Genomic DNA, 13,101 nt, shown 5'->3' on the forward strand with positions numbered 1-13,101 from the left:
TGCACTGTGCGCTGGAAAGGAACTTGCCCCGAGGCATAAATGCATTGCATAGCTAATTCAACACGTCTTCTAACGAATGGGAATCAGCCATATAACCACAGCTCTACAGCAAAAGTGGGGATAGGTGAGGTGAGGTACGCCAGCAGCGTGAGAAGCTGTTTCTTCCCCCTTCCTTGAGGCACAACTTTGCGAGATGGCAGAACCCACACATCTTGAAGCAAACACTGCTGATTTGCAAAAGCTCATTAAAAAGGTTTAGCATACTTTGTAATACTCATGTAAGTATATATTGACACGTAAACAGGAAAGACAATAGCTCCTAAAAAGTCTTCAAACTGGTCAAAGATCAGAGGAGCTTAGCTTAAGCATGTATGATTGCATATACGTACTATGACTTACTTGTAACACCAAGATCTGGAAAGGGGGAGAATTCTAATGCAAGGATACAATCCATTTACACGCTTGTCTTGTGTGTGTAAGCCCTTAGACACACACAGTGCCTTGAAGCCAAAACAATTGCAAAGTTGGTGTCAAACTATAGGCAGAGGAATCACTATACAAAAATCAGACTAATCCGCTATTTAATGTTTCCAAGAAAAGTTCAAGGAACCTCAAAATGAAAAATACCTGCTCATACGGCAAGCTCCTTCCTCATCATCCTATGTAATGAGCAATTTACAGCCCTTAAAAACACACCTGTTTTATATTACATTTGCAGAATCAGCTGGTTGAGTCAAATAAGCATACACGGAGGCAAACCAGTCTGGATTAACCAGACTGCATGCTACCTCTTTCTCAGCTGGGGTTGTAAAAGGAAGAAAAAAGAAAAAGGGGGGGGAAAGAGTACAAATTGGGCTTCTTGTAGTGGGATAGTTATTAAAGAAATACAGGATATAACTCCATAGGAAACCAGGCTTCAGTAGCCCTGCTGTGTGCAAAAACCACCTAATTTAAGACTTCAGCTGTAGTGTTAGTTGTATTACAGTTACACTTTCACACTCTAAATTTTTGAGCTTCAATGATTTTATGTAATGAACTTCACAAACTAAGTACATAGAAAAAAAAAAATCAATGTATCCAGTTTAGATGTATTATTTTTTAATTTCATTTGGATAGGAACAGCTAATTTTTGAGGACAATAAACAGAAAAGCAAAATGAACTGCTTTTATTTGTTGCTTTATAAACTTTAATTAAGCTCCCTCATTAATTTCTTCTAAATAAAGGAATCTGCTTTTTTAGTCTCTACTTATATAGCATCATTTTGTGCATCAAACATGTTTCCACTTGTAGGAACAATTTCATCCATCGTTAAAACACAAACTTCTTCAGAGTGGCATTCAATAATTAAAACTGAATACAAGTCAAAATACAGATTGCTTTGACACACTTTTCTCCAGCTGAACTGCTAGATAGGCTGGAATACTGCATTTTAACTTTTAAGCTTTTGTTCAGAGCATTGGCACTAAAGCCCTACTTCATTCTGAAGGTGCCATGAATCTGAAAAAATCACCGACTGGGTTTTGGTTATTTAAATTCAGCTTAAAGAATAACGTTGCAATAGCGCAGCCAAGTTGAGCCGCAAATAAATGCAAATAAACGGTAACAAGCCATTGATTGTTCCTTGAAGATTGCCCCTTGGAAAAGAGATTGCCCACTGGAAAGGAGAGTTTCGTATCAGCACCTTGGCTTCAAGCTTCCATTTCCTGTCCTTCAGGAGACAACCATAAGCACCAAATAGTTGGAGCTGGGGCATTTTCCACTCAACCCTCTGAGGTTTGCTGGGCCAAGAACGGAACCAAAACCTGGAACAGCAGCCGCTTCCTATGAAAAGCAGGATCTGGGTTCAATGCTTTGGTCTCAGGACTGCTTCCACCTCTCACGTTGAAAGCTACTGGACAAAATAGAGGTAGTTTTGGAGCAATGGCCATGTAACCATATATAGTCCATTCATGGTTCTGGCCCTACATGTGGGAACAGAAGGATGCTTATGGATGACAACTTTACTTGTACTCTGTTCACTGACTTACCCTTCTAAGTCCACCATAAAACCAAAGGAATATGCTTGTATGTCCCATCTCTCTGCTTATGAGCTAGTAAAACATTAAAACTAAGGGATTATTTCCTGCAGAAGAGCATACATGAATAATAAAAAGAAAACCTGTGTTGTCTAGGTCATACCATATCTAAAATTGTCGTGAATTTGCATTCCTGCTCCTACTTTGTAGCATTAATGTTTGGGGTTTTTTTTATTAAGTATTTAGGCACATTCATAAGGGATATTCTACATTTGGATTAACAGCCTTGACAGGGTCTACACAGCTTTTAGATTCTAGAATTTTCTAAATTCTTCTGATTTGTTACAAATATACGAAGTGTAATGAAACGGTGATGGTGGTGGCGAATCTCAAAACCAACTGCTAGTTTCACATATGATACTACATGGTCATCCTGATGTACTTAAGCCACCTTAAAAAGGCCACAAAGGTTTTGTGAAACAGGATACCCTTTGTATAACCCATGCATGCCTTGCTAACAACTGTGCCCCTGAAGAAGAACTAAAAGACTGATAAGAAGGGAACATCCTACCCCAGGAGGCATGGGAAGTTAAATAATTGCTAATAGGCATGAAGTCAGCAAAGATCTTCGGTAACTGGGGGACAGGTAAAGGCAGCTGAGGGAGATCATGACCACCAACCCAATTCAAGAACACTGTACCTTTAATTCGAAGTGGAGAAAACTTTAGCCCAATAGAAACTGTGGCAGATAAGCGACTACCAATAGCAGTTTTGGGGAAGAACTTTGGAAACGAAATATGTAAAACTAAACTGTATAAATTGCTTGCCCATTTAGGTATAAGGTGTGCTAGCTTTGTGGATTACCACCTAGCCCCCATCTTTGCGCAAACATGAATTGGAATAAAATACCTCTGGTCTGCGTGTATATTGGCGTCTTGCACACCGGGTAAACGACCCCACTTCGGGGACAGCAATCCAACAGAAGTTGCCTCTAACCAGATTTGACAACATTCAAGCAGATTCGAATCAATGACCAACAGGCCAGGAGGTCCATATCCTGTTTTTCTGATGTTTCAACTACACTCTTTTTCCTTCATAGTTATCTACACACATTTTTTTTTCTCGAAGCAGTGTGTCCCTGCCGTAAAGATCATCAACTGCTTCTTGGGCTGTGTTAACAAGTGATTTCAGCAAGGAACTACTGCGCCCTATTTGGGGCTTGTGGGATCGTGCCTGGAGAGCTGTGCCCAATTTTGGGCTTCCCACTAAGTGAAAGACACTGCCATACTGCAGCAAGTGCAGCAGGAGGCTACTCAGATGACACGGGGCTGGAGCAAGTACATGGTCTACAAGGAAATGCTGGGAATTGCTTAGTTCAGCCTTAAGAATAGAAAGCTGTTCTTGCTGTCCCGCCCACCTCATGGGCAAGGAGTCGGAACTGGACTCTTCTCAGAGGTGTACGTGGAAGGGATGAGAGGCAACGGGCACAGGTTGCAGCATGGAAATGCTGATTAGACCCAAGGAAATACCTTTCCACCAGGAGGGAGGTCAAGCACTGGAACACATTGCTCAGGTTGGCTGTGAAACCTCTGTCCTTGCAGATAATCAAAACTCAACTGAGCAAACCTGTACTGGCTCTGCTTTGAGTGAGAGGTTGGACCAGACAACCCCCAGAGGTCCCTTCCAACTTAAATTATTGTATGATTCTGTGAAGAGTTCAAAGTACTACGTTTCCCAGTCCCTTTGTTTTAAAAAGACAAAGAGAAAATTTCTCCTCCATACCCCAGAAGTTAAGTATTTGCCTTTCAGACCAACTGTTCTGCATTGCTGTTGGACAGAATGGCTTGTCTGAGGGCAGAGAGAGGTCAAAGAGGCAAGCTAGGGCTGCTGGATTTTGGAGACTTTTGAATTTTGAAGAATTAAAGGAGGCAAAAACTAAGCAGGTGTTCAAGTACAAAGACAACTAACTTCAAGTCTTCTCTGCTGAGATATTTCTGCCTTATTTCCTAGCCAAAGGAAAGCAGTTTCTTTTCAGATAGCTCTACCTGTAGGGAACAACAAATTCGGGGGGGGGGGGGGGGGGGCGGACTCTCTGAATATGTGGTATTTTGCCTGTACTAGACTTCATGTGCAAAGGGAGAATAACAACACTGAGGATTTTTTTATTTGTTGGTCAAACTTAGGATTAATTATTTAAGTGACAAGATATCAACAAGTAACTTCAGAGTTTTGTTGTTGTTTTAGAAGAATGATCCTAAACAGCTAAATCTGTTATATACTGAAGTCTTCAAATATCATGCATTCTCTCTGATCATGAAGTGAGCTAAAACATTCTAAATTTCTGAAGCGCACAGCACTCACTTGACACAAAACGAAACCCCAAACCACAAAATTTAAATTAATCTGTGGCCAAGTGACTGAGTAATGCTCTTAAGTGTTTGCAGTGTTCTGCACTGGCTTTTCTAAATTTGCTTTCTCTTTTGTGGGAACACCATGCTCAATAAGCACTGATGTTTTAGACTGCTGAAATGTTACCTTGAAAAGGTACCAACATGTTTCATAGCTAGTAGATCAATTTTGTCAAATTTTTCCTTTGTTTTTTTAAGTACCTTGGAATGTCTCAGCATCCACCTTTACAGTTTTTGTGGTTGGACACAGGTTTATGCCCTTCTCAAAATGCGCTAGACAATGATTCAATTGCATCACTTCATAATGGCCAAGATAATTTTTTTTAAAAAATTTAAATCTTTGTTGGCTATATGCAGCATGATATGCCAGTTGAAATTGGGCAGTATTACCCAATATTTTCTTAGAAACTTTTTCTATACAAAAGATAAAGAAATGCATCTTTAAAGTGCATAAACACCCTGCAGAAACTTCCATTAGTAGAGCAGGATTTATTTTCCTTACTCATCCGACAAACAGAAAAATTATCTTTTTACTTCAAACTCAAAAACACCCTATCTAGGAAGGGACCAAATCTGGAGAGAGTCACCCCCAACAGCAGAGGAAAGATGGCCTGCTTACAGAGAACGCTGCTACTCCAGCTGTTACGCAGTTCTTGTAGTACACTTTGCCAAAAAATTATAAGTCATCCTGGGACACTGATTGATTGTACAGCCCTTTAATATTTTAGAAGAGACACCAACTCCTCCTCCTTATGCCTTTCCATGTCTTTCATGATGAACTTAACAAGGCCCACTAGCTTTTAAATCTAAACAATGGTAGTTAAGTGATGCCTTCTTACCAAAAAGCATGACTTTCTTAAATCACATTAATGGAAACATTGATTGTTAATTGTCATCTTGGCATGCACAAGCAATTAACTTGATATTTATGTTAGAAGATGTGATAGTTGTTTGCTTTAATGAAACAAAAGTTGTGCTGGATTCTCACCCCAAAGCAGCCATGGAAAATACCCACTGATTAAAAACAAAGATGCAACTGATATTTGGTACTGGATGTACACCTTCTTAATTCAGATATGGTTAATTCCAACAAAGGAGGAAGTTGCTTCTTCTGAATGGTTTTGACTGCTTTTGTAATATTAGTAACACATACCGCCCCCCCCCCCCTTAAATCACTGACTATTCTGTTTTTTTAACATACGTAACAAAAGGAACTAATGACAGCGGCTGCTCCAAAATAAACAAGACAAATTTTTGTGGGAAACTGCCACAGGTCATTAGCATCTACAAACAATGCTCTGGTTTTAACTCTTTGCTACATTTCAGGAACAAGAGAGTGAACAGTCTATGGCCTATAGTCCCATGACACATCTCATGATGATTCTCTGGCATTTAAACAAACAGAACCGCGGGACTGCTCTCATTTACGCCATGGGACTGTAAACCTGCTCTGCAGACAGCACTGCAGCAGGATGAACGCACTAACCATGGTAGCCAACGGTGAGCTGGGGAAGGGGAGCCATGCAGCTCTTGCTAACGCAACTGGATGGCACTGTGTTACTGTCATTTATTAGTTGCATGACAGTAGGCTACCACTGAGAAACCTCCTTGTTTCTGAATATGACCTTTCCCGTTTTTCTTCTCTCCTACCATATGGGAAGTCAAGACATTAGTGCCATGCAGTGAACGAATGGCTGGATCTACCACTTCTTGACTCGCGCTACTTCCACTACTGTACAAAATCTGCTCCCTGTGTTAACGTCACGCTCAGTGTTTCATATGCAAACCAACAAAGTATGTCACAGCATACTGTGCTGATGTACCATATTTTCCATGCCAGTTTGGGATGAAAGGCCTCTATAGCAGACAGCAGAGCAAATGGACAGGGAGACAGTAAAAAAAAAAAAAAAAAAAGGTTTTGCTATATCCTCTTTCACTTGACTTAATTTATCTTTTCTGAATATTGCATTTAGAAAAACAACAAATCCTTGCAGTAGCATACTCATTGGCTGCAAAATACAGGATTTATTTTTTTATTTAGCCTTATCTTATAATTTTTCCAGAGCCTTGGCTAGAAAACAAGAATTATACCTAGCTTACTCATTTCTGCTACTAGTTGTGCCTTTGTTACACTCATTTAACGACTGTACAATGCCAAGCACCATTAAGGCTTTGACTTCAGTGGAGAGTTTTTAATCAATATTATAAAATAGTAACAATTAAATTGAGAATCTCAATTTGTTGTTTTAGAATTACGCAGCTTATCTTGCATGCAAAGTAGATGTAAAATGGATAAAAGGTTTTTGATATTAAAAAGTCTTGAGATTTTTGCCAAAATCCCACAGACAAATGAGGGTGACAGGAAAGTTGCTGTCTCTTTCAATGACATACATGAATTTTGTCCCTGCCATATATTGGTACTTTTTCTTTTGTTATCTGAGAAACAATGGTAAAACAGAGCTGAAACTAGTTTTTCATCTCTGGAAGAGACTTTCAAACACCACAATGACAGATCAATAATTTGTCTGGATGTGGTGTGATCGTGTAGGGGGAAAGAAAAAAGAGGGAAACATTTAGATACTAATGCGAGAAAATATATTCAGAAACACAGACCTTAAAATAAGCCTTCTGTGATATCAAAGTCCTTCTGATAAAAAGACTGAGAAAAGCTGGGAGAAAAAAAATACTAAAAAATTTTGCAGAACATAGTGACCTTATTGACATGACAGTCTCAGACCTAATTAAATTAATAGAAAATATTTCACTTCTCTATTTATGTCAGAGCCCTCACTAAATTTACTAGTACTATCTAGATATTTTTTTGTCAGTGAAAAAAATCAGGGATACCATTTTAATATAACATGCATCAAAAGAACAATTCAAAATTCTTGAGCAGTCTCAAAATTGAAATAACATAAGACCTTTGCCTTTTAAGGAGGCATGTTAAATAGGTGGATCTCAATTTCTCAAATTTACCTTCATTCATTATTTTAATTGAAAGCCACAGTGAGTAAGGTAAAATATTCTTAAGCAGGCTAAACAGCTAATAATTTTTGTACACATATATTCATGAATTCAACTAAAGGAACATTTTTGTCTCAACTGAGTGGCACACAAGTTCATAATAAAAATTAAGAAAACAAAAATAATACAAATTTTCAGAAGTTCTACAGCTCGTTTTGGTGACCTACGCTTTTACAAAATTCAAGAGGAGATATTTTGGAGACTCAACAAGAAACAAGCCCCCAGATTTGATTAGGAACATTAAAGTAATTCTAGCAACTGAACAGAAAGATGAGAGGGGACCTTGATGCTGAGAAGAGGAGACTGAGCAACATGCAGAACACTGACTCTAGTAATGTAGAAATAAAGACAACACAGCAAAGGGCAAAAAAGAAATACTAATTTGTACTGCACAACATGCCTTCTAATTGGCTGTATGCATGTACTGGCTAAGCTACTACGCTGGGGTGAGCTACAGGTTACTAGGTTCATTTCGTATGGATGTAACCAATGAACACTTTTATTTTAAATGAAGAAACATAGAAGAGAGGGACTTGACATGATAGTTTTGAAACTGACTTCTACAAAACCAAAGCTGATTATTGTTTGAGCTCACAAAAACCATGGAGAATTTTTCACTGTCATTACTAAACCCATAATACCTGTGCTTGTGTAAGAGATGATTACCCAGAGCTAGTAAAATCACGTGCCTTCTGGCTGAAGTCAATTGCTCAAAATACAAAATTTGAAGGTTTTTTTCCCCTTCCTTTCCTTTTATTCAAGTGTCCAAGTTGCTTAAGCACACTATGAGTTTTTAAATTTCATGGGAAAGATCTAAAATATGAAATAATTTCAGTCAAAATACAGAATACACTGACAAATATTTAAAATATTTAATTCAGTAAAGCAATTTTAGATGCTCTTCTCCCCACTACCCCCCTTCCCCAAAATTACATTGGGTGGATCACAATTGTAACAATTAAAAAGAGAAAACCCACTCTGGACTTACAAAAGCAAGTACCCTAGCTTAAACATTCATAGAAGTGTCCCACATACTCAGACACATTTGAAGAAGAAGAAATTTAGCGCACTCAGTTTTTTAGAAAGTCACAGCTGTATCAGTTTTCTTCTGTGGTAGAAAAAAAACCCTAAAAGCGCAATGATTTTAAATAGCGAGCTAAGATTGAGATCCTTTTTATGTTCTAAGAGGAATGAAAGACAGAGAGCTTTTTTAATCCAAATTACAAATTTTCTTAATACAGAATAATTATAATAAAAGTCTGACCCGTACTTGTGTGTTAGCCTTCCATACTAGCAGCAATTAGTCATAGCTGTAACACTCTTCAGGCCCCAGTTCAAGAAGCAAGTCTCAATCATGTGTGTGGCTCAATAATTTATATATTATTTCCCACTGATGCTAGAGATAACTGGACCCTCATGATCTACTTAAGACTCAGAACAAGTCAAGCTTGTGCTCAGTGAGCAAGTTGGGGACACAATGTCATCTTCCGTCTCCACCATAAGCACGCTGTGCTCCAGTATTTAACCAGGGGAACCTTCTCAGCCATCCCCTGCAGCTCTCCAAGAGCTTTATGGTGTCCCAGCTACCTTCAGTAGATATGCTAGTTAGTTCAGGTCTGTCTTTAATATAGAGCAGTCCCAGTAGGAAATACAGTGGTGACTTAGCTAAAAGTTGTAAAGGGGACTGGAAGAAACACAAATTATTATAAAACATCTGTATATGTATTTTTTAATAGATGGCATGGCATTAAGGTGAGATTAAAAAAAAAAAGTAACAGCATATTCTATGAATATTACAGAGACCACTGATGGGAGCTAACCTGCAAATGACTGCAGAAAAAGAGGACAGCAAAAGCCATCAGAAGCCTGGTTTCAAGTTTGGGGAAGTAAACAGGATAAGTAATGGCAAAAAATATTATTAAATAGCCGCATTTGATATTTACAGTACAGCTGACTATTACTGGCTTTTTAAAATCAAGAAATTGCACAAGCCATTCTCTCTCCCTCCATATATACACACATAAATTATAACCTGACTTTAATAAGGAAGTTTCTCTCAACTGTCAAGAATATCCTTGAAAATACTACAAAAACCATTAAAAATAATGAGATTTAAATGCAAGTTACTAACCTTCTTGTAGTCCATTGTATTTCCTTTTCCTTGTGCCTTAAAGAGAAAGAGAGATTTTTATGTAAGACATTACATACTACTAACTAGAGTTGCAAGAATAAAGAATGCAATTAAAAGAGCTACTACTTTAAATATAACTGACTTTCTTTAGGAATCTGATACGGAAAAACCTAAAATACAACCAAATGTGTTACCAGCTTATAAAACATGGTTCTGTTTCAGATGAGAGCTGCAGATACTCAATGTAATTTTTAGTTTTTTTATTATGACTTGTAGTTAAACATTTGTTGAATCCAAAATGTTTTGGTCTTAAGAAATCTTGCTGTTTGCATTAACTAATCTCTCCCATGAGTTCTGAAATAAACTATACGTTGTATCAGCAATAACAGGATTTATTTTCTTAAAAGAGAACTCTCCGTATATGCATAGTGATTTGCACACAGGTAATAGTCTAGAGCTCTCAAAAGAGGATGTCAGGACCATGTCAGCGCTATTAGACCTAGGTTAGAGGTGCTTTTGGTTTAGAATTGTATTTAAGTATCACCATCACCCTTAAGCAGCAGATACAAACAACCTATAACTCCTAACACATTCAGAAAGAAGTATGAATAAATTTTAAATTTCTTCTTGCCCAGACGCAGAGAAGTATGTAGTCCAAATTCCTCAATTTTGTCACAGGATGATGAGAACAGAAGATGTCTATGTCTCTCACCCAGTGGCAGTGCTCTGCCAGACCCAGAGCATTCCTGCCTAACCGACCTGAAGCCCTTCTCTTAGGTCAGATCCAGCCATATCATTATCACCTCATCCAACTCCAGCTCTTCTCCTTGCAGGCACATTGAGGGAAAAAAAAACCCCAAAAAACCCCACAAAAAACCAACCCACAACCCACCCCCCCAACCCCCTACCCCCCACCCCCCCACCCCCCCCCCGTTTCTTTCCCTCTAGCCTCCCTCCACAAGGGAAAACCACAAGCCTCAGTTCTTCTGGAACATGTCTCCTGAAAAGATGTAGATTAGGACCACTACCTCCCCATGTCCTCTGCGGGGACTGCAGAGAGCAGCCAAGAGGAGCGGGCCAGCTGGCACAAGGAGAAGAGCCGAGGCCTGCACTGAAGAGGAACGCTATGTGGCAAGCACAGCTTTGAAGAGATGTTGCCGAGATGGCACAGATTTAGAAGATAAATTAATTTTTGTACGGGAGGAAAAATAAAATAGAGAAAAGAACTGATGAGAAACTAAGCAAGCAGAACAGGAAGGAAAACAGTAGATAACAAAAGTGATTTCTCTGAAGGAGAAAGGGGACTGATCCACAAAACCTCTTTACTATTCTCTTTAAGCTTCTTAAAAGTCAGCTTTTCTGGAATGCATATTAAGAAAACAGCCTGATAGCATTTGGGAGTAGCAAAACCACTGCCAATAACTGCTTCCTTATTTGTGTATTCCCATCTCTTTGATTTGCCAACTTTTATTCATACCGGTTGGATCTTACGGCTTCTTCAAAATATATCTAGTAGTTATATTGTATATCAGACACACTAGAAATATGTTCTTCAACAAATGATTGCCTACATGCAAATTCACACTGCAGCGGAGAATTTGCCAACACGTTTGAGGAAGATGCTTTTTAGTCTTAGTAATACCAGGAAAGGTGTGCTCAGCATGCCTCCCCCTGCACCTAATACACATTACAAACAGCAAGAATATTTTCTCATGCTCTGTTCCTCTCAAGCATTCAAATCAATGGCAGTGGTGCTTCTCCAAGCAGCAAACTCATCTAATTAGTCTCCTAAGCCTTCTTTACTACAACTGCACCTTTGCTTTTTTTCTTTTTTTTTTTTTCCTCACAGTAGTTTGGCTCTGACTTTTACTGACCCTGATCTCAGACACACAGATCTTTTTTTCCTTTTACATCAGACTTCTGCATCTGGTTCAGCTTCCTCAAAGGTATCAAGCCTCATTTGCAAAAGGTATGCACTCTTGTCAAACTTGGATAACTTTCTAGGTCTCACTGCTTGGCCAGGGAGCTCAGCCTCTGAATGTTGGGGCTCTGGACCCTCAAAGAAAAGCATCTGCTTACCAGCGTATTAGAGACATGAACGGCCAACTCAGCTCAGCCTTCCTCCTGAACACCAAAGATCACCATGTGCCAGTAGTGAGGGACAATAATACCATGACATTCTTCATTAATAAATGAGGTGGTGTGAAACCAACTCACCTTGCCAGGAAGAAAGATTCCCCAAATCCCCCATGAAATTACTCAAAATGCATCAGATAAGCAGACCACAAGTGGATGGTTTAAGACAATGCTTTTGGAGCAGGTTTTCAGGATGTTTTCCAGTATTGACTTTTCCTTCTCAGATGGGATGGTCCCTTTTACATGTCTTAAAACCTACACTTGAGAAATACTTGATAAAGCATTTGATAAATGCTTTTCTTCCAGCCTTGCTTCTTTTGAGAAGGCTTAGAAAGATATGGTGAAAGGCACATGGATTACCTTGGCCTAGATGAGATGATTCTAGTTTCTGAGTTATTCCTTTTTTAAATTACAAATGCTATGAGATAAGATGGATTCTAGACCTGTTCTTGAGGGATTCTGCTTAATTTCTTCACTCAAACTTTGATCTTTTGTACCTCACTGCTTAGATGTTGGATGCCTGTTAAAACCAGAGAATTTTTCCTCTTGTCTAGCAAGACGTATCTTTTAAGTGGCTAAAAGTGACCAATTCTTCTGTCTTTTGACCCCTAGGAAATCCTCCATCCTATAATCCTGGATTAGCTGCTAAATTTTAAGAATACAGGGCTTTCCAAAAGCTCAGTGGGACTGCATTCAGCAACTATTACAACACTTAGTCTGAAGAGCATTCAAGCATTTCTTTGTCTACCACAGTGTTTCCTAGGAACCATTTAAGGTTGGGTGGTTTGTTTCGTTTTGTTTTTTAACATTTCAGGACTCTACTCCAACCCTCCAACCCATAATCCTTTTAAAATAGACACTTGACCAAACAGTTCATTGGGCATTTTAGTTTTAAATGCACAAAGGTGGAGGGTGTTGGTGGTGAGGTCAGTGAGAACAGGGGAGACTTGGGTCTTTATGGATCATTCATTCATGTGTGTGTGTGTGTATCTCTATGTATATACACACACGTACACATACCTACACATTTTTTTCCTCCTATGAAAAGCTTCCCCCTATACACATCCCAAGTCCCTTTTAAGTCAGCCTCTAAATTTCATCCAAATCAGAATCTAATTTTCTCAAAACACATATATTTAGTATTGATGCAACCTTCTGCTCCTGGATATCTGACGTGTTTTGCTCTTTCCAAATGTGGAGACAAGGGGGCTTTTAAAAGGTCAGCAGCAGAAAGGTGCACATGGCTATCTCCACTCAAAAGGCTACCTTGGGAACAGCAACTGTATCTGGACCTCTGACAAGATAACTGTGGTGAGACGATCACACAAGTTCTGGGCACTCCATAGCAGCTCAGGCATCCTTCATGACCTCTCTTGAAACACTGCT

General features: G+C 39.0%; 1 protein-coding gene across 1 annotated transcript in view; it reads right to left on the reverse strand.

Moving 5' to 3' along the window:
* The window catches only part of PDSS2 (decaprenyl diphosphate synthase subunit 2), a 122,659-nt gene that overhangs the window by 4,014 nt on the left and 105,544 nt on the right, over window positions 1–13,101 (reverse strand). The window contains exon 7 of the mRNA XM_075046716.1: window positions 9,580–9,615. Within this exon, the coding sequence (XP_074902817.1) occupies window positions 9,580–9,615 (36 nt within the window). The remainder of the gene's footprint in view (window positions 1–9,579; window positions 9,616–13,101) is intronic.

The sequence above is a fragment of the Buteo buteo genome, chromosome 15 (genome assembly GCF_964188355.1).
Source record: "Buteo buteo chromosome 15, bButBut1.hap1.1, whole genome shotgun sequence".
NCBI lineage: Eukaryota > Metazoa > Chordata > Aves > Accipitriformes > Accipitridae > Buteo > Buteo buteo.